This window comes from Manis pentadactyla, chromosome 13 (genome assembly GCF_030020395.1).
Source record: "Manis pentadactyla isolate mManPen7 chromosome 13, mManPen7.hap1, whole genome shotgun sequence".
Classification (NCBI taxonomy): domain Eukaryota; kingdom Metazoa; phylum Chordata; class Mammalia; order Pholidota; family Manidae; genus Manis; species Manis pentadactyla.
In genome coordinates, this window is record NC_080031.1 from 19021040 (window position 1) to 19043845 (window position 22806).

Genomic DNA, 22806 nt, shown 5'->3' on the forward strand with positions numbered 1-22806 from the left:
CAGTCTGCCCAGCAGGCACGCCTTCCGAGAAGACACTTGTACCTAAAACCAAGGTGGTGACTTCCTAAGGGAATCACGGATCTTTAGCAGCTAAGATCTTCTTGGAGTGGGAATGCCCACTGCTTGTCACATAAGTGTTCCCTTGTGCTAATAGCTGCAGGGCACTTTCAGGTTCTCTACAAAGAACACTCCTCAAACTACTACGTCTCAAGACAAGTAAAGGACAAAAATATCCAGAATTTGCAGCATACCTGTTCCTCAATAGGTGTCTCTGCAGATGCTTTACAGAGTCTTTGCAAGGTATCAACAGCTACGCTGATCAACTCTAGAGACCACTGGAATCCGTTCAGCTTACACTTGACAACATCTAAAAAAAGTCAAAGCCTTTGAAGTTCAGCATTTTAAAAATACATATAAAGTGAGAGGCAAAGCCTTTACTTAAGACTCCCTAGGAGACACTCACCCGTCACTCTGCTCCGGGTGCTCTTAGGAAGGTGCTTTGCAATATGCCCGATAACACGCAGAATATGTCCTAAGGTGTTTGAACTGGGATTCTGTTGACTAGGAAAAGGGCAGAGGAATATCAATATGGAGCTAGGGTAAACATTACTACCAACAAAATCCTTTTTACCTAGATTATCAATCCTGGAGGACTAGGGGGCCTGGCTTAGGACTCAAGCTGCACAGGAACTTAGGGTACTTGGACCAAGGGTAAACTGAAAGCTGAACAGTGATTCTTGTTTCCCATGTTTTTTCTTATGCCAGAATTTTAAAAAAAGATCTGTGTATACAAATAGCTAAAAAATAGCCCACTTCCTTAAGACATGAGCTTTGTTGCCAAAAATCTTAAGTTTCTATCAGCAGCTAAATTTTGAGCTTGCGCACCTGCTCATTTTCTCCCAGGACTCGATTACTCTGGTGTAGTCCAGCTTGGGTGATGAGCAAGCAATCTTGGAGAGCAGCATCCAGGCTGGCACAGAGTGTTCGGTGTCGGTGTGGGATATCACGTTGTTTATGAAAGTAGATGAGAATTTGTCTTTCTTGGACCAGATGTGAAAAGCCTTACTTAAATAGCGGCTGGAAAAAGAAAAGATGAGAAAGCAGAATTGTAACTGTATACATACAAACTGTTCAGACCAGCCCCTCAGTTACAGTGTGTCAACTTCTGCTGCTCTGGAATTCCTCTGGCACATAAAACACCATTGCAGAGGTCCCCAGCTAATGGCATATTTGATACCAGACTAGGTATCTTTAAGATTTTTACTATACAGAGTAAGATATATTTATTTTTCCCCTCATGAAGTATTTATTTTTAAAACAAAGAATAAAATTTCATAATTGAGACCCATCTCATCCTCATTCCCTCCAGAATTTCTATACAAACATATGGGATAGGTTATCAGTAACAAATACATCCAGAGTTTATAGGGTTTTAGTAACAAAAAATGTAGACACTGTCCTTTTTCCAATAGAAGCACTGGAAAAAAATGACGTCCTATCATTCAAGTATGGTGATATTGAACAAGCTAAACTTTGCTATGACCTGCAATGACACTCAGAAGTATGTATTTCAAACCTTTTTAAAATAACACAAAAAGCGCTTCTGATGTATTAAAGTGTTGCGTTTTGTCATTGTTTTAAAATAATTTATTTTACTCCTTCCCATAGGACTCATGAGATATTTGCATATTACACATTCAAGTGAGGAGAAAAATACATTGCTTTTCCCAATTAAATTTCTTTAGATTACTAGGAACACACACACACATGACTTTTTCATTAAATTAAAAAAAAAGGATTCTCAAAGCATGCAGAAGGCAACTGTAACAAAATAAACACATCTACATATAATAAGCCTATGCACAGAAATGGTTTTATTGATAAATTAGCTTTAAGAATCTACCCATACATGTCTGGAGTTTTACTGCAGATAACGTAAAACAAAATTTATATCTGATTCCTATCCAAAACAAGATACATGCAATCAACAAGTATTTCATACTGAAATGTCTCCATTATACACTCCCACTCCCCTCCCCCCAGCTCCTGGTAAGCACCCTTCTACTTCCTGTCTCTATGAACTTGATTACGTTAGGTATCTCATGTAAGTGGAATCATACAATATGTGTCCCTTTCTGTCTGGCATTTTTCACTTAGAATGTTTTCAAGGTCCATCCGTGTTGTAACATGTCAGAATTTTGTTACTTTATAAGGTTGAATATATTCCACTGAATGTATACACCATATTTTACTTATCTAGTCATCTGCTGATGGACACTTGGGTTGTTTCCACCTTTTAGCCACTGTGAATAATGCTACTATAATACTGTTTTGCTGAGCAAGACTTTGTTACTACCTTATTGAGAAAAAAAGGCCTAGAAAGCTCTAGTGTCTATATTATTTCGTCTTTATACTTCTCTTCCCCTACTCTTTTTTTTTCCTTATAAATTTTTTTTTTTTTGAGAGGGCATCTCTCATATTTATTGATCAAATGGTTATTAACAACAATAAAATTCTGTATAGGGGACTCAATGCACAATCATTAATCAACCCCAAGCCTAATTCTCAACAGTCTCCAATCTTCTGAAGCATAACGAACAAGTTCTTACATGGTGAACAAGTTCTTACATAGTGAATAAGTTCTTACATGGTGAACAGTGCAAGGGCAGTCATATCACAGAAACTTTCGGTTTTGATCACGCATCATGAACTATAAACAATCAAGTCAGACATGATTATTCATTTGATTTTTATACTTGATTTATATGTGAATCCCACATTTCTCCCTTATTTTTTTTTAAATAAAATGCTGAAGTGATAGGTAGATGCAAGATAAAGGTAGAAAACATATTTTAGTGCTGTAAGAGGACAAATGTAGATGATCAGGTCTGTGCCTATAGACTAAGTATTAATCCAAGCTAGACAAGGGCAACAAAACATCCATGGATACAGAAGATTTCTCTCAAAACAGGGGTGTGAGGTTCTAAGCCTCACCTCTGTTGATTCCCAATTTCTCACCTGATGGCCCCCCTGCGACTGTGCCTGTCTTAGGTTGTTCCTCCCTTGAGGAATCTTACCCGTCTCTGGCTAACCTCTTCCCCTACTCTTTTTGTTTCCTTTTATTTCTTTAGTTCTCTCCTACTGTAATGTGCATTTCATATATAATGTTCTTTTCCAGAAGCTTTATTAACTATCTTTTTCATTCATCCTCAATATTTTCTATCTGCTGGTTCCCTTTCCCTTTCTTCTGACTTCAGATATGCTCAAGTGTTTCCCCTATCTTAAAATGAAAACCAAGCCTGTGAAGGAAGCTATGATACATCTTAAATACAGGTTAAATTAAAGACCTAACTAAAAAGGAGATTATATGGGAGAATATTTAAATGACCCATAGGTAGGAAAGGTTTCTGTAAAAATACATTAACCATAAAGAAAACCACAGACAAATTAAATTTATCAAAAGATGCCATTAAGAGAGTGAAAATGCAAATCATGGGACGGGAGAAGACATCTGCAACAGGCATTAACAATGGATTGTATACAGAATGCATCATGCACACTTTCAAATGAACAAGCCAAAGAGTGACAGCCTAATGAACAAAAGACAAGAGACATGAGCGGGTAATTCACAAATGTGAATACCTAAATGCTTATCCACCCAAGAAAAGCAGTTCAATCTCATTAGTCAGCATGGCAGTGTAAACTGAAGCCACAGTGAAATGCCAATATTCACCCACCAGAATGGTTAAAAAGAAAAAGGCTGGCAACATGGAATGCTGGCCAAGCTACAGAGCAAACGGAACTCTTAAAGCTGCTGGAGCAAAATATAAATTGGTACAACCACTCAAGGAAACTGGAAGGATCTATTAATGGTGAGTAAAAATATACTCAACAATACTGTTCCCAGGTGTATACCAAGCAGAAATGCAGGTACATGTCTGCCAAAAGAAGTGCACAGGAATCTTTACAAGAGCATTATATGTAATAATCAAAAACCTGAAACAACCAGTTTATCAACAGAATAAACTGTTGTTTATTCATAAATGTCACACACACACACAGACCAATGAAAGTGAACAAGTTACAGATACACACAGTAACTTCAATGAATTTCATATTACTTTGAGTGGAAGGAGTCACCAACACAAAGAATACATAGCATATACTTCCATTTACATAAAGTTGAAGAATAGAGAAAACCAATGTTTGGTGTTACAGTTAGAGGAGGGAAGGACAGTGGTTGGAAGGGAGTGTAAGGGTATTTCCTGAACCTAGCAAAGCTCCATTTTTTAACCTGAGTGGTGGTTACACGAGCATATTTTCTTTTTGCTATTTGTTGACTTTATGGTGTGCAATCTTTTGTATACATTATATTTCAACACAAAAATTTTTTAAAAAAATAAATGAAATAAACTTGCCAACAGCTTTTCATGAGCTATGGCAGACCTCTCCTGCCTTTTTGTGAAGAATGGCTGTGATCTTTCATTACCCTGATGTTTTAATATGTTGGGTGTGCATAGTGAGATATTGCTAAGAAAAGCAAAACAGTAATTGATTCTATTGCTGACTAAATTCCACTCCCTTCTAGGAATTTCAGCAAAACATAGAGTTGGTATTGAATAAATATTTAGCAAGTGAACGCATTTTCAGTCATAAGGGACTTAAGAGATCATGCAATCCAACAGGCTGTTCATACAAATGAGGAAACAAAGGCCTAGAGAGATGAAGTGATTTGCAGGGCTATAGAATGGTGTTTTGTGATACTAAATCTATTATTCTTTCTATTGTATGATAATTCCTCCATAACTACATATTAAAATAAGCAGGGAAGTATTTCTTCTATGATAAAGAAAAAAGCAAAAGAAAGGCAGTCAAGGTAGCACAAACTAATTGTAAGATGACTGTAGCATAGTGTGCTCAATAAATGTCATCAATGGGGAAAACCACAAAGCAGTGCTACTAAATTAACCAATCCAACAAAATCAAGTCTTTGTATATATTAAGTAGTTTGGAAAGCTGATTTTCCAAGATGAATACAGAAGTTTATATGTATATATTTTTAAAAAACTATTACAACCTACTATCAGGAAAACAAGTCATATAATTAACATACCTCAGGTCCTGGCTTTCTGTGCTGAGGAGAGCAAGAAGTGCCCATGCCAGCACCTGGCTGTCATCCCCACTCTGAAATTTACTGTAATGCTTCATGTTCTGTAGCAGGAGCTGGTCAAGGCATTCCAGGGCCTTCTCCTGCACGGTGCTCTCACAGTCCATCACAATGGGGACAATCCCCATCAGCCAGGCTTTCTGTACCTGGACACATCTAGGTTGGGCCTTAGGAGTTAAAAACCAAGAAGTCATAAAGAATTCTAAAGCTAACGTATGTCTAAATACAAATCAGTGAAGTTGTGATCAATGTTTTGAAACATGTTGAAAACAGCCACACACACAATTATAAATAAATCATACAAGTAAAAAAAAATCAACATTTCAAATATATGGGAATACAAAGTTCAATCTCCAGTTAGTGTAAATCAGTGCATAATGAAATTTTAAACTTAAGTCAATATTTTATTACTGGTAGTAAATCAGCAGTGTTTGGTAATTCAAGGTAAAAAGCAAATAAAAAATATCCTAGGAGCAATTAGAAAATAAAAATATGCACTGCTTAATAATGCCTTCTATCATGAAATAAACACACTTTAAAAATTCTTCAAAAGCTAGTTATTTGGGAAAAGTATATTACATTACATATAGAATTAGTGGATCTGCTCTTTTGGCAATCTCATATATTAGGACTTAATGGACAAAAATTAATCGAGGCCTCTGGCCTAACCAAATTAATTTTATTTATTTATTTATTTTTTTCATCTACACATCTCTATTTATTCATTTATTTATTTATTTATTTATTTATTTATTTTTTTATAGATAATTTTTTAATTGAAGGGTAGTTGACACACAGTATTACATTACATTAGTTTCAGGTGTACAACATAGTGATTCAACATTTATATACATGACAATTCTAGGTACCAGCTATCACCATACCAAGTTGTTAACAATATTTTGACTATATTCATTACATCCCGGTTACTTATTATTTTACCATTGGAAGTGTGTACTTTTTTTTTTTTTTTTTTTTTGTGAGGGCATCTCTCATATTTATTGATCAAATGGTTGTTAACAACAATAAAATTCTGTATAGGGGAGTCAATGCTCAATGCACAATCATTAATCCACGCCAAGCCTAATTTTCGTCAGTCTCCAATCTTCTGAGGCATAACAAAGAAGTTCTTACATGGAGAACAAATTCTTACATAGTGAATAAGTTCTTACATGGTGAATAGTACAAGGGCAGCCATCACAGAAACCTTTGGTTTTGCTCATGCATTATGAACTATAAACAGTCGGTTCAAATATGAATACTCATTTGATTTTTATACTTGATTTATATGTGGATACCACATTTCTCTCTTTATTATTATTATTTTTAATAAAATGCTGAAGTGGTAGGTAGATACAAGATAAAGGTAGAAAACATAGTTTAGTGTTGTAAGAGAGCAAATGTAGATGATCAGGTGTGTGCCTGTAGACTATGTGTTAATCCAAGCTAGACAATGGCAATAAAACATCCACGTACGCAGAAGATTTCTCTCAGAACGGGGGTGGGGGGTGAGGTTCTAAGCCTCACGTCTGTTGATCCCCAATTTCTCACCTGATGGCCCCCCTGCAACTGTGCCTGTCTTAGGTTGTTCCTCCCTTGAGGAATCTTACCCGTCTCTGGCTAACCAGTCATCTTTCGGGGCCATACAGGGAAATGTAAAGTTGGTAAGTGAGAGGGAAGCCTTATTGTTTGAAATGGTTAGCTTTTTATTTCTTTGCATATTTAGGCCCTGTAGCTTCTATGCCCAGCATTTGTCTTGAGGTATCTTTACCACTTGGAAGAATTATGATACTCGGTAAATTTGATACGAGGCACGAATTCTATTTAAGGGTTGTAATTAGGAAGGAAGAAGAAAAGCTATGGAAGTAGCAGGCGGAAGAAAACATGGGAAGATTGATTATTTCTTTGACCCAAATTAGTTTTAAAATTCATATTTCTATGTGAAATTTAAGCTGAAGTCAAGAAAAGGCCAACCATTAGCATTTTCTATCATTCATTCATAATTACACTTGATATGAAACATACCCTATCTTTGTAACTGAAAGATAGCTCTTCCTCTTATACTGTGTTGTCCCCTCCAGTGGACTTGGGAAGAATTTCTAAGAGTCAATTTAATAGTTAGCAAGAGGTAATTAATATGCTGAATTATTTTTAATGTAAAATACCATGTAAGAGATAGATAATGCTTTGCTTCTCACCAGAAGAAGTTCAGTAAGAGACTGTAAGGCCTGCTTCCGGACAGATACTGCTGGGTCCCGACACTGGTCCTGCAGGATCAATAGCTCTTCCTCCATGCCTGAGATGTCACAGTGTTTCAAAACACTCACTAAAACCTACAAGGCACATATGCGATGTGAAGTGATGGCTATGCATAGTAAAAAGATAGACTGTAGACAAATGCACTGCCTTTAATTTTGTGGTTTTTAAAACATTTTTGAGGTCACAGACCCATCCCTTTGCCCAGTAATATTGCCGGAATCCAGCTCCAGCAAGTCCAGGAGTCACTGAAGGAGGAACGGCATCGGCAAATGAGTGAGGACACAGACACTAGCAAAGATGCTAAACTGGCCTGTTTAATGACAGAAACCTTAAGCAATATATAGGAGATTGGTTATATGAAATCATCATAAAATCATCATAAGGCATGTGTCATTCAGTGATTTACGGCATAAACTACTTCTCGGAATGTTCCTGTTTTCTCAACTATGAAAGGTCATTATGTTTTCTTCTTCAAGATTTTTCTGTTGCTCTCATACCTTTAGATTCTAATCTCAGGTTAAATTTCTACAAGGCACCACAATATTTTCTGAACATGTCTTAAAACTTGCTCAACTGGACTGTCACTCAGGCTTGCTGTTGGGGCATGTTTTTTCCATAGTTCCCTGAAACCATTCACAGTAGAATGGGCAGCATTCATTCTATTGATCTTGACTGTAACAATGCGTACTGTAATTTCTATAGTAATGATTTATAAGGGAACTCTACCAAGATTTTTCCACCTGTTTTCCTGACCCACACCTCATGTTTGTCACTTCTTGTTTTTCCTACAGGCCAAATTGGCCAGGGAGTTGTACCCTGAAGTTACCTGAACTTTCTTCTATTTTCCAACCCAGGGATAATAACCCACCAGCCTGAAGGGAATGTGCAGAGTCACAAGCTGAGTTTTATGATGGCTTTATGACCCTTAACAGTCTTTTCTCTAGGGGTCTTTTCTGATTCATGAGGGCTGTTCGAATCTAGCGGAATAGTCAAATTAAGCAATAGCAGAGGTATCAGTAGCTTCCCCTCTGGAGGCCTGCTGTGTGGCATCCATCCACCGGCCTGCTGGGCTGTGCCATCAGGCAGGTGGAGGAGGTTGGCTCCCGGCATAATATCCTGCCTTTTAGAATCTGATGAATGTTAAGGCCTCTCTCCAGAGGAAATTTGATATACATTTTATATAAATAAGTATTTACAATTTCAAGGCTTTCAAAAACCCTATCAAAATCCATCTATGGTCCCCAGGTTAAGAATCCCTATTCTAAAAACAGAAATTAAGGATATAAATTTGTGATTCTTGAAAAGCCAACAACACACTAGGAAATTTAAACTAGATAATCCTTCAGTTCATTATAATTTATATGTAACAGGATCAAGGTGAACTAATGTTTAAGTGCAGAACAAGTTAAGTAACAGACATGGCTGGAGGGGTTTTAAAATATTCTCTTGCATTTCCAAGTTTTTAATGCTTAAAAGGAGAGAGCATTAAAGAATGTCAATAAAAAACTCATACCTGAAGTGCCGACTTCCTAACATTGGTCTTCTCATCACAGATTCTCTTTCTCAGCATTGCCATGACACATCTTTCTGCTGAAGAAATATCAAAGAATCATTACAGGCTAAGAAAGACTGTACATACAGTATCTAACATTTTATCACACATACTGAGAAAATTATCTGTAAGACTAACTAACTTGCTTTAAATCCTAAGAAATTAGAGTATAAAACCATGTAGAAAAAGAAGACAATTCAAGTATAATTAGCTATTCACAATAATGCAAAAGGCAGAATAATATAATTTTAAAAGGGCATAAATTGTGGAATATTAAAAATTCAGTTTTAAATCCTGGCTCCTATATCTAAAATTCTGAATGAATTATTTAGTTCTTCTATTATGTTTAGCTACAAATGATAATACCTAAATCATAGAGTTTTCTTAAAGACTAAATAAGACAACATACAATAGCAAGCAGCTTTAGAACTTTTCTATCACAGGCCCCTTTACACTATTAAAAATTACTAAAGATTACTAACAGCTTCTTAAGCATGGATTGCATCTCTTAATCTGAATTAGACATTTAAACTGAGAATTGTAAAAAGATTTAATAATTTATTTAAAAATAGATAAACATCACTATAAATGGCACATTTTTTAATGAAAAATAACTATTTTCAGAAAAAAAAAGATTAGTGGAAAAGAATGACATTATTTTATATTTTTGCAAACTCTTTAATGTCTGACTTAATAAAAGACAGCTAGACTCTCATCTCTGCTTCTGCCTGCAACGTGTCACAATTTCTTACGTTATGGGACCTCTGGAAAACTCCAATTTACAACTGTGAGATCATCAGAGTGTGAAAGGTAAATGATGTCTTGACTTTATTATAAAAACAACATTAACTTCAAGTACCTCTTGAAGGAGGTTCAGGAACCCCCAACCACACTGAGAACTGCTGATGTATAAGAAGGCAGATTAAAAAATGAATAAAGAGAAAGAATATAGAAAATTAATAAAATCAAAAGTAGGATCCTTGAACAAGATCAACAAAATTAACAAACTTTTAGCTAGACTGACAAGAAAATAACAGAGAAGATTCAGATTGCTAAAATCAGGAATAGGAATGAATGAGGAATATTACTCCTGCCTTTACAGAAATAATAAAGATTGTAAAGAAATACTATGAACAATTTACATAAACAAATTAAGAAATCTGATTTCAAATTAGAGTGAAATGGATACATCTCTACAAATATACAAACTCTGAAAATTGACTCAAGAAGAAATAGGAAGTTGGAATACACCCATACCAAGGAAAGAGATTAATTAATAGTCAAAAAACTTTCCACACATGCACAAAAACCTATGACCATGATGGCTTTACAGGAGAATTCTACTGAAGGTTAAAACAAAAATTAATGCCAAGGCTTCATGAACTCTTTCAAAATATAGAAGAAAAAAAAAAAACACTTCCCACCTCATTCTATTAAGGCAGTATTATACCATCAAAGCAAAAACACATAAAAACAACTCAAGAAAAGAAAACAGACTAAAATCCCTTGTAAATACACACACAAAATTCTCAACAAAGTATTAGCAAACTAAATCTAGCAAGACACAAAAGGGATCAGACACCATGCTTGGGATTTATCCCAGGAATGAAATGCTGGTTCAACATAGGAAAATGAACCTAATATACCATAATGACAGAATAAAGGGCAAAGACCACATGATCATCTTCATAAAGCATTTGCAAAATCCAACACACTATCATGATAAAAACACTCTACAAACTTAGAATACAAGGCAACTTCCTCACACTGACAAACTCCATTCTGAAAAACCCACAGCAAATATCACACTCAGTGGTGAAATATGCAGAACTTCCCCTCTAAGCACAGAAGACAAAGATGATGGCTGCTCTCTCTACATCTTTTCAACACTAGCCAGAGAAAATAGGCAAGACAAAAAAACGCCATCCATGCTGAAAAGGAAGAAATAAAACACTCTCTATTCACAGATGGCATGACCTTATATATAGAAAATCTTAAGGAATCTACATAAAAAACTATTCAGCTAAGAACAAAGTTAAAAAAGCTACAGGATACAAGCTCAATTGTCAAAAATCAATTGTAAAAAACTAGCAATGAACAAATCAAAAATGAAATTAAGAAAGTAATTTCAGGGGGGTGGAGCCAAGATGGGTGACGTGAGTAGAGCAGCGGAAATCTCCTTCCAAAACCACATATATCTATGAAAATATAACAAAGACAACTCTTCCTAGAATAAAGACCAGAGGACACAGGACAACATCCAGAACACATCCACACCTGCGAGAACCCAGTGCCTCCTAAAGCGGGTAAGATACAAGCCCCGGCCCGGCCGAACCCGAGCGCCCCTCCCCCCAGCTCCCGGCAGGAGAAGAATAGGCAGAGCGGGAGGGAGACGGAGCCCAGGGCTGCCGAACACCCAGCCCCCGCCATCCGGGCCAGAGCGCAGACACAGTGCATGCGGGGCCCTGGATACTAGGGAAACAGGGCAGCAAGAACGGTGAGAGGGTACCGGAGGCCTGGCGCCGGAGGACATAAGAAAAGCGAGCGGCCATTTTTTTTTTTTCTGTTTTGTTTTGGCAAGCGCTTTTTGGAAGTCTTAAAGGGATAAATACCCCAATTCTAGGGAAACAGGGCAGCAAGACCGGAGAGCAGATGCCTGAGGCTGGTGCCGGAGAATAAAGTAAAATGAGCGGCCACTTTTTTTTTTTCTTTTACTTAAAAAAAAATTTTTTTTTTTTGTGGTCATTGTTTTGTTTTGGCGGGTGCTTTTTGGAAGTCTTAAAGGGGCAGGGCGGGGCACTTAATGCAGAGGTAGGGAATCCGGGATCTCTGGGCACCCTAATCCCCTGGGCTGCAGGGAGCACAGAGGCCCCTTAAGGAGATAAATAGCCTCCCGGCAGCTCCCCCTCCAACGAGACTCCACCATTTTGGAGCAGCTGCCTGAGCCAGGTCACACCCACAGCAACAGCGGAAATAAACTCCATGGCAGCCGGGCAGGAAGCAGAAGCCCTGTTTGCGCGCAGCTGCGCAGCAGGAGCCACTAGAGGTCGCTGTTCTCCCAGGAGAGGAGGGCCACAAACCAACAAGAAGGGAAGTTCTTCCAGCCGTCACTTGTCCCAGCTCTGCAAACTATTCCTATCACCATGAAAAGGCAAAACTACAGGCAAAGATCACAGAAACAATACCAGAGAAGGAGACAGACCTAACTAGTCTTCCTGACAAAGAATTCAAAATAAGAATCATAAACATGCTGACAGAGAGGCAGAGAAATATGCAAGGGATATTGGATGAAGTCCGGAGGGAGATCACAGATGCCAGAAAGGAGATTACAGAAATGAAACAAACTCTGGAAGGGTTTATAAGCAGAATGGATAGGATGCAAGAGGCCATTGATGGAATTGAAACCAGAGAACAGGAATGCATAGAAGCTGACATAGAGAGAGATAAAAGGATCTCCAGGAATGAAACAATATTAAGAGAACTGTGTGACCAATCCAAAAGGAACAATATCCGTATTATAGGGTTCCAGAAGAAGAAGAGAGAGGAAAAGGGATGGAAAGTATCTTGGAAGAAATAATTGCTGAAAACCTACCCAAACTGGGAGAGTAAATAATCGAACAGACCACGGAAATACACAGAACCCCAACACAAAGGATCCAAGGAGGACAACACCAAGACACATAATAATTAAAATGGCAAAGATCAAGGACAAGGAAAGAATTTTAAAGGCAGCTAGAGAGAAAAAGGTCACCTATAAAGGAAAACCCATCAGGCTAACATCAGACTTCTCGACAGAAACCCTACAGGCCAGAAGAGAATGGCATGATATATTTAATGCAAGGAAACAGAAGGGCCTTGTACCAAGGATACTGTATCCAGCACGACTATCATTCAAATATGACGGTGGGATTAAACAATTCCCAGACAAACAAAAGCTGAGGGAATTTGCTTCCAAAAAACCACCTCTACAGTATATCTTACAGGGACTGCTCTAGACGGGAGCACTCCTAGAAAGAGCACAGAATAAAACACCCAACATATGAAGAATGGAGGAAGAGGAATAAGAAGGGAGAGAAGAAAAGAATCTCCAGACAGTGTATATAACAGATCAATAAGCGAGCTAAGTTAGGCAGTGAGATACTAAAGAGGCTAACCTTGAACCCTTGGTAACCACGAATTTAAAGCCTGCAATGGCAATAAGTACATATCTTTCAATAGTCACCCTAAATGTTAATGGGTTGAATGCACCAATCAAAAGACATAGAGTAACAGAATGGATAAAAAAGCAAGACCCATCTATCTGCTGCTTACAAGAAACTCACCTCAAACCCAAAGACATGTACAGACTAAAAGTCAAGGGATGGAAAAACATATTTCAGGCAAACAACAGTGAGAAGAAAGCAGGGGTTGCAGTACTAATATCAGACAAAATAGACTTCAAAACAGAAAGTAACAAGAGATAAAGAAGGACACTACATAATGATAAAGAGCTCAGCCCAACAAGAGGATATAACCATTCTAAATATATATGCACCCAACACAGGAGCACCAGCATATGTGAAACAAATACTAACAGAACTAAAGGGGGAAATAGACTGCAATGCATTCATTCTAGGAGACTTCAACACACCACTCACCCCAAAGGATAGATCCACCAGGCAGAAAATAAGGACACGGAAGCACTGAACAACACAGTAGAGCAGATGGACCTAATAGACATCTACAGAACTCTACATCCAAAAGCAACAGGATATACATTCTTCTCAAGTGCACATGGAACATTCTCCAGAACAGACCACATACTAGGCCACAAAAAAGAGCCTCAGTAAATTCCAGAAGACTGAAATCCTACCAACCAACTTTTCAGACCACAAAGGCATAAAACTAGAAATAAACTGTACAAAGAAAGCAAAGAGGCTCACAAACACATGGAGGCTTAACAACACGCTCCTAAATAATCAATGGATCAATGACCAAATCAAAATGGAGATCCAGCAATACATGGATACAAATGACAACAACAACACTAAGCCCCAACTTCTGTGGGACACAGCAAAAGCAGTCTTAAGAGGAAAGTATATAGCAATCCAAGCATATTTTAAAAAGAAAGAGCAATCCCAAATGAATGGTCTAATGTCACAAGTATTGAAATTGGAAAAAGAAGAACAGATGAGGCCGAAGGTCAGCAGAAGGAGGAACATAATAAAGATCAGAGAAGAAATAAATAAAATTGAGAAGAATAAAACAATAGCAAAAATCAATGAAACCAAGAGCTGGTTCTTCGAGAAAATAAACAAAATAGATAAGACTCTAGCCAGACATATTAAGAAGAAAAGAGAGTCAACACAAATCAACAGTATCAGAAATGAGAATGGAAAAATCACGACGGACCCCACAGAAATACAAAGAATTATTAGAGAATACTATGAAAACCTATATGCTAACAAGCTGGGAAACCTAGGAGAAATGGACAACTTCCTAGAAAAACACAACCTTCCAAGACTGACCCAGAAAGAAACAAAATCTAAACAGACCAATTACCAGCAACAAAATTGAAGCGGTAATCAAAAAACTACCAAATAACAAAACCCCCGGACCAGATGGATTTACCTCGGAATTTTATCAGACATACAGGGAAGACATCATACCCATTCTCCTTAAAGTTTTCCAAAAAATAGAGGAGGAGGGGATACTCCCAAACTCATTCTATGAAGCTAACATCACCCTAATACCAAAACCAGGCAAAGACCCCAACAAAAAAGAAAACTACAGACCAATATCCCTGATGATCGTAGATGCAAAAATACTCAACAAAATATTAGCAAACCGAATTCAAAAATACATCAAAAGGATCATACACCATGACCAAGTGGGATTCATCCCAGGGATGCAAGGATGGCACAACATTCGAAAGTCCATCAACATCATCCACCACATCAACAAAAAGAAAGACAAAAACCACATGATCATCTCCATACATGCTGAAAAAGCATTTGACAAAGTTCAACATCCATTCATGATAAAAACTCTCAGCAAAATGGGAATAGAGGGCAAGTACCTCAACATAATAAAGGCCATCTATGATAAACCCACAGCCAACATTATATTGAACAGCGAGAAGCTGAAAGCATTTCCTCTGAGATCGGGAACTAGACAGGGATGCCCACTCTCCCCACTGTTATTTAACATAGTACTGGAGGTCCTAGCCACGGCAATCAGACAAAACAAAGAAATACAAGGAATCCAGATTGGTAAAGAAGAAGTTAAACTGTCACTATTTGCAGATGACATGATACTGTACATAAAAAACCCTAAAGACTCCACCCCAAAACTACTAGAACTGATATCGGAATACAGCAAAGTTGCAGGATACAAAATCAACACACAGAAATCTGTGGCTTTCCTATACACTAACAATGAACCAACAGAAAGAGAAATCAGGAAAACAACTCCATTCACAATTGCATCAAAAAAAATGAAATACCTAGGAATAAACCTAACCAAGGAAGTGAAAGACTTATACTCTGAAAACTACAAGTCACTCTTAAGAGAAATTAAAGGGGACACTAACAGATGGAAACTCATCCCATGCTCGTGGCTAGGAAGAATTAATATCGTCAAAATGGCCATCCTGCCCAAAGCAATATACAGATTTGATGCAATCCCTATGAAACTACCAGCAACATTCTTCAATGAACTGGAACAAATAATTCAAAAATTCATATGGAAACACCAAAGACCCCGAATAGCCAAAGCAATCCTGAGAAAGAAGAATAAAGTAGGGGGGATCTCACTCCCCAACTTCAAGCTCTACTATAAAGCCATAGTAATCAACACAATGTGGTACTGGCACAAGAACAGAGCCACAGACCAATGGAACAGACTAGAGAATCCAGACATGAACCCAGACATATATGGTCAATTAATATTTGATAAAGGAGCCATGGACATACAATGGCGAAATGACAGTCTCTTCAACAGATGGAGCTGGCAAAACTGGACAGCTACGTGTAGGAGAATGAAACTGGACTATTGTCTAACCCCATATACAAAAGTAAACTCAAAATGGATCAAAGACCTGAATGTAAGTCATGAAACCATTAAACTCTTGGAAGAAAACATAGGCAAAAACCTCTTAGACATAAACATGAGTGACCTCTTCTTCAACATATCTCCCCGGGCAAGGAAAACAACAGAAAAAATGAACAAGTGGGACTATACTAAGCTGAAAAGCTTCTGTACAGCAAAAGACACCATCAACAGAACAAAAAGGAACCCTACAGTATGGGAGAATATATTTGAAAATGACAGATCCGGTAAAGGCTTGACATCCAGAATATATAAAGAGCTCACACGCGCAACAAACAAAAAAACAAATAACCCAATTAAAAAATGGACAGAGGAACTGAACAGACAGTTCTCCAAAAAAGAAATACAGATGGCCAACAGACACATGAAAAGATGCTCCACATCGTTAATTATCAGAGAAATGCAAATTAAAACTACAATGAGATATCACCTCACACGAGTAAGGATGGCTGCCATCCAAAAGACAAACAACAACAAATGTTGGCGAGGCTGTGGAGAAAGGGGAACCCTCCTATAGTGCTGGTGGGAATGTAAATTAGTTCAACCATTGTGGAAAGCAGTCCGGAGGTACATCAAAATGCTCAAAACAGACTTACCATTTGACCCAGGAATTGCACTCCTAGGAATTTAAGAAGGCAGCAATCAAGTTTGAGAAAGACCAACGCACCCCTATGTTTATCGCAGCACTATTTACAATAGCGAAAAATTGGAAGCAACCTAAATGTCCATCGATAGATGAATGGATAAAGAAGATGTGGTACATATACACAATGGAATACTACTCAGCCATAAGAAAAGGGCAAATCCTACCATTTGCAGCAACATGGATGGAGCTGTAGGGTATTATGCTCAGTGAAACAAGCCAAGCGGAGAAAGAGAAATACCAAATGATTTCACTCATCTGTGGAATATAAGTACAAAGGAAAAACTGAAGGAACAAAACAGCACCAGAATCACAGAACTCAAGAATGGACTAATAGGTACCAAAGGGAAAGGGACTGGGGAGGATGGGTGGGTAGGGAGGGATAAGGAGGGGGGAAGAAGAAGGGGGGTATTAAGATTAGCATACATGGGGGGGTGGGAGAAAGGTGAGGGCTGTACAACACAGAGAAGGCAAGTAGTGATTCTACAACATTTGCTATGCTGATGGACAGTGACTGTAAAGGGGTTCATAGGGAGTACCTGGTATAGGGAAGATCCTAGTAAACATAATACTCGTCACGTAAGTGTAGATTAATGGTAACAACAACAACAAAAAAAGGCAGTTCCTGTGTGGTGACCTCCAATGAGTTCTACACAAGGGTATAAAGGGCATCTGAAAGTGTAGGCAAAGGGCCTGTTTGTGTTTATACAGAGGATCAAAGCCTAATTTGGCTACCCCAAAAATCAACTAAGATACGATATGAAAAAGAACTTCCAACATCAGCACTCTCTGGAAGACTCATGCCAGAAGATGATCATCAAAAAACCCCAACAAAGATCCACACACTGCTACAGCTGTAGATGCACTCATCCCACCAGCTCCTGGACTTGCCATGGGAATGAAGAAGGAGATATCTAAGTTAACCTGTGCATACAGTAAAACAACAAATTTGACTGGATCTATACTGTTGGAACTCAACCAAGAATTAGGAGAAGTGCAAATTGTAGCGCTCCAACATCTTACAACTACAGACTATTTACTGTTAAAAGAACATATTGGATGTGAACAGTCCCCAGGAATGGGTTGTTTTAATTTGTCTGATTTCTCTCAGACTGTTCAAGTTCAGTTGGACAATATCCACCATATTATACATAAGTTTTCACAAATGCCTAAGGTGCCTAACTGGTTTTCTTGCTTTCACTGGAGATGGCTGGTAATTACAGGTATGCTTTGGTTATGTAACTATACTCCTATTATGTTAATGTGTGTGCGCAATTTAATTAGTTGTTTAAAACCTATACATGCTGAAGTTACTTACTCTACAAGAAGATATGTCAAAAAAATAATCAATCTTCCCATGTTTTCTTTCGCCTGCTACTTCTATAGCTTTTCTTCTTCCTTCCTAATTACAACCCTTAAATAGAATTCGTGCCTCATATCGAATTTACCGAGTAACATAATTCTTCCAAGTGGTAAAGATACTTCAAGACAAATGCTGGGCATAGAAGCCACAGGGCATAAATATGCAAAGAAGTAAAAAGCTAACCTTTTCAAATAAGGCTTCTCTCTCACTTACCAACTTTACATTTCCGTGCATGGCCCCGGAAGATGACTGGTTAGCCAGAGACGGGTAAGATTCCTCAAGGGAGGAACAACCTAAGACAGGCACAGTCGCAGGGGGGCCATCAGGTGAGAAATTGGAAATCAACAGAGGTGAGGCTTAGAACCTCACCCCCCCCCCGTTCTGAGAGAAATCTTCTGCGTACGTGGATGTTTTATTGCCCTTGTCTAGCTTGGATTAACACATAGTCTACAGGCACACATCTGATCATCTACATTTGCTCTCTTGCAACACTAAACTGTTTTCTACCTTTATCTTGTATCTACCTACCACTTCAGCATTTTATTAAAAATAATAATAATAGAGAAATGTGGTATCCACATATAAATCAAGTATAAAAATCAAATGAGTATTCATATTTGAACTGTTTATAGTTCATAATGCATGAGCAAAACCGAAAGTTTCTGTGATGGCTGCCCTTGTACTGTTCACCATGTAACTTATTCACTATGTAAGAATTTGTTCTCCATGTAAGAACTTGTTCGTTATGCTTCAGAAGATTGGAGACTGACGAAAATTAGGCTTGGGGTGGATTAATGATTGTGCATTGAGCATTGACTCCCCTATACAGAATTTTATTGTTGTTAACAACCATTTGATCAATAAATATGAGAGATGCCCTCACACACACACACAAAAAAGTACACACTTCCAATTGTAAAATAAATAAGTAACCGGGATGTAATGTATAGCAGAAGGAATATAGTCAAAATATTCTAACAACTTGGTATGGTGATAGCTGGTACCTAGAATTATCATGTATATAAATGTTGAATCACTGTGTTGTACACCTGAGACTAATGTAGTATTGTGTGTCAACTACCCCTCAATAAAAAATAATTATCTACAAAAAAAAAAAAAAAGTAATTTCATTTTCAATACCATCAAAAAGAATAAAATACTGGAGAAGAAATTTAAAGAGCAAGAGTTGGACACTGAAAATTACAAAACATCATTGAAAAAAATTAAAGAAATAAATAGACATCCTGTGTTCATGAACTTAATAATGTTAAGATGGAATCTATAAATAATCCCTATCAATTTATATCTGGCTTTTTTCCCCAGAAATTTATAGTTGATCCTAAAATTCACATGGAAATATAAGAGAATAGAATAGCCAAATCAATCTTGAGAACAAGAATAAAGATGAAGAACCCAATACTTTCTGATTTCAAAATTAACTGTAAAGGAACAGTAATCAACACAGTGTGGTACTGGTATAGAGACAGACAATGGAGTATCAGTGGAATAAAATTAAGAGTATAGAAATAAGCTCACATGTTTAAGGCCAAGTGATTTTTCACAACAGTGCCAAGGCCACCCAAAGGCAAAAGGTCTTTAAAACAAATGGTGTTATGTCAACTGGATATTCACATGCAAACATTGTATCCCTACATGATACCATATACAAAAATTAACCCAAAGTGATCAAAAACCAAAATGTAAAAGCTAAAACACAAAACTCTTAGAAGGAAACAGGAATAAATCTGTGAATTTGAACAATGCAATGCTTTCTTACCTCTAACATGAAAAGCACAAGGTAACAAAGAAAAATGGGTAGCTGGACTTCATCAAAGCAAATTTTAATGCCTCAAAAAACACCATCAAGAAAGTGAAAAGACAACCCACAGAATAGGAAAAAGATACGTGTAAACCATATATCTAACAAGGAACTTGGATCCAGAATACATAAATAACTCTATTAACTCAAAAATAAACAGGCAAATAACTCATCTTAAAAAAATGGGATAAGAATTTGAATAGGCATTTCCCCGAAGAAGATATACAGATGGCTAATAAACACATGAAATGCTGCTCAACATTATTTGTCCCAGGAAAATGTGAATCAAAACCACATTGAGATACCATTTCACATCCTCTAGGATGACTATAATAAAAAGGATGAATGTAGAAAGTACTAACAAGGATGTGGAGAAATAGCAATTATCATACATGCTTGTGGAATTGAAAAGTGGTCACAGCCACTTTGGAAAACAGTTTGGCAGTACCTCAAAATGTTAAACATAGAGGTACCACACGACCCATGAGTTCCACTCCTAGATAGATATCCAAAAGGAATGAAAACAAATTTGCACACACAACTTGTACAAGAACATTCACAGCAGCATCATTCATAATAGCCAAAAAGTGGAAACAATCCAAATCATTCATCAACTGATGAGTGAAGAATACACAAAATTTATTTATTCAGCCAGAAAAAGGAATGAAAGATTGATATATGCTACAATGAGGAGGAATGGTAAACACATTACGCTAGGTAAAGAAGTGTACTTCTGTTTATGTGGAATGTCCAAAATGGGCAAATCCACAGATGCAGCAAATTCATAGTTGATTGAGGCTGGGAGAAGGAGAGAGAGAGACTGCTGATGGACACAGGGTTTCTTTTCCAGCTAATGAAAATGTTCTGGAAATTGACTGTACAATTTTGTGAATACATTAAATACAATGAATTATATATTTTCAATGGTGAATTTTATAGTATGTGAATTACAACTCAAAAACAAAAATCCACCAACAAAGAAAGCACTTAGCACAGTGCCTGGCATACAGCAACTATACACATTTTTAAAATGTGTAATTAATGCTACCAATAAAAGTGATTTTGTTTATTAAAAATAAGATGGGAACATGGGCTCTTTACATCTGGTAAAATTTATAGTTTGGAAACATCACTAAATCAATACAAGCCGATACTGTTGGGAGAAGAGTCTGTACAGCAGCAAATCTGTAACTTGCTAAGACTGGAGTTAACACAAATATTCAACATTTTTCCTGATTACATTTCTTATAATATTTTAGGGAATCTGTTGATATATATATTTAGTTATTGCTCTGAATCTAATTTGAGTAACACATACCTAGCCATGTGAACCTAACTCTATACTGACCTTCCAGGCTGGAATAATAAGGAATAGCTATCTATAGCACTTTACATTGTCTCAACACCAATCTCACAGTATCAGTTTTACACATATAAATAAATACGTAAATCTTAGACACACGCATATCTGTTTCTCTCACTGCTCCCTTAGAGATGGAACTATGTTTTATTAAAGTCTATGTAGACAATGCCTAGCACAGTTTAAAAGAGAACAGACAGTAGTTTACAGAATTAGTAAATCTAACTATATAATTACTTCTACACCCATATTCTCTCTTTTTTCTCTGTATTTTAAAATCAATTCTCTAAACATTCTTTCCACAGACACTTGACAAGCCCTCTGTGAAATACGGGGAAGGTGCTAGGATCAGAAAGTAACAGGGAGTTTTGTTGACTTCTACATTTCAGGTCATGCAGCTATTTAGTAGCAGAATTGCTTCAAGAATCCAGATTGCTTCTCATTTCTGATGGAGTATTTTCCCCACTATTTTATACTATGTCATCTTATAGGTGAAAAAGTTGCTCAGAGATGTAAGTGAATCAGCAGCTAGAAACAGATCTGAGAGCAGGTCCCAGGCCCACCCATTCCCTGGGCCAGGTTTATTTCTTCCCTCCTAAATCACACCAACACTGAAACCATCCCAGATCAGTCTGGGTTAGGTAAGACAATGAAAGAGATCAGGCATCACCTGTGTTCAGAATCTGTGCTGGAGCCCATGGGAAAGAGGAGCTTGTAATCACCCCATACAATATGTATGACCCACTGAAGGATGGTGCAGAGAAATTATAATCTAAATTCTGTATTTTCTTTTTTAGTGGAACCCTGTACTCAGTAGTTGCCTCCCAATATTAAAAGTGGATTCTGGGATGTTTTAATCAGTCAGGATAACATGGTAGAAAACGTAATGAGGGACAGAAAACAGGAACAAGATTGGGGACAGCAGTATGTATTCACCTTTCCCTTTTATGTGGTGACTTTTCTCCAAACACAAATTTAATCTCTACTGCACTTTCCCTAGCAACTGGTCCCTTTTTGGTGAGCAATCCCAAGAATTGACTTTACAATGTAAGAAAGAATTTGCTAATATTCTCTAAAGTGTCAGAGAAATGCTGGGGTTCAGCATGATCACTGGAACATACCTTATTCTTTATCTTAAAATGAAATATATAGTGCAAGGACTTTGATTAACGATATAATAAAATAGAAATTATTCCACTATTAAGAAAAAGAAATTCAATTCTTAAGGGTGAATTAATCAGAAAAAAAAAATCCAAGGTTTTTAGACTCTATTTACAGTTGTCTAAAATACAATAATCACTACTCATCTGATAGTCATAAAATTTGACATACCCCCAGATCCAACGGTTTCACTACTGTTGTCTGTATTGACTACCCCTGAGCCTCCAGAAGGGTTAAGTGTCTGCCTCTGACAGGAAAAAGCTTAGAAAAAACAAAAAAAAAGCCTCGGTTATTAAGGTAACAATTTGTTACACCTGTTAATAATATAAGCATGGCATGTTATACATTTAAGTTACATCATTACTGAATTTTAATTTCTTTGAAGAAAGAAAA

The 22806-nt window shown here is 37.2% G+C and overlaps 1 protein-coding gene across 3 annotated transcripts in view; it reads right to left on the reverse strand.

The window, feature by feature from the left end:
- The window catches only part of NCAPD3 (non-SMC condensin II complex subunit D3), an 87975-nt gene that overhangs the window by 30020 nt on the left and 35149 nt on the right, over positions 1–22806 (reverse strand). For 2 of the 3 annotated variants that reach the window (XM_036930045.2, XM_036930047.2), the window contains 7 exons: positions 22585–22674; positions 8940–9016; positions 7366–7500; positions 5114–5334; positions 886–1077; positions 464–561; positions 252–367 (listed from right to left, as the gene is read on the reverse strand). In XM_036930045.2, coding sequence (XP_036785940.2) covers positions 252–367; positions 464–561; positions 886–1077; positions 5114–5334; positions 7366–7500; positions 8940–9016; positions 22585–22674 — 929 coding nt within the window. The remainder of the gene's footprint in view (positions 1–251; positions 368–463; positions 562–885; positions 1078–5113; positions 5335–7365; positions 7501–8939; positions 9017–22584; positions 22675–22806) is intronic. The other variant, XM_036930046.2, reaches the window with a different exon arrangement.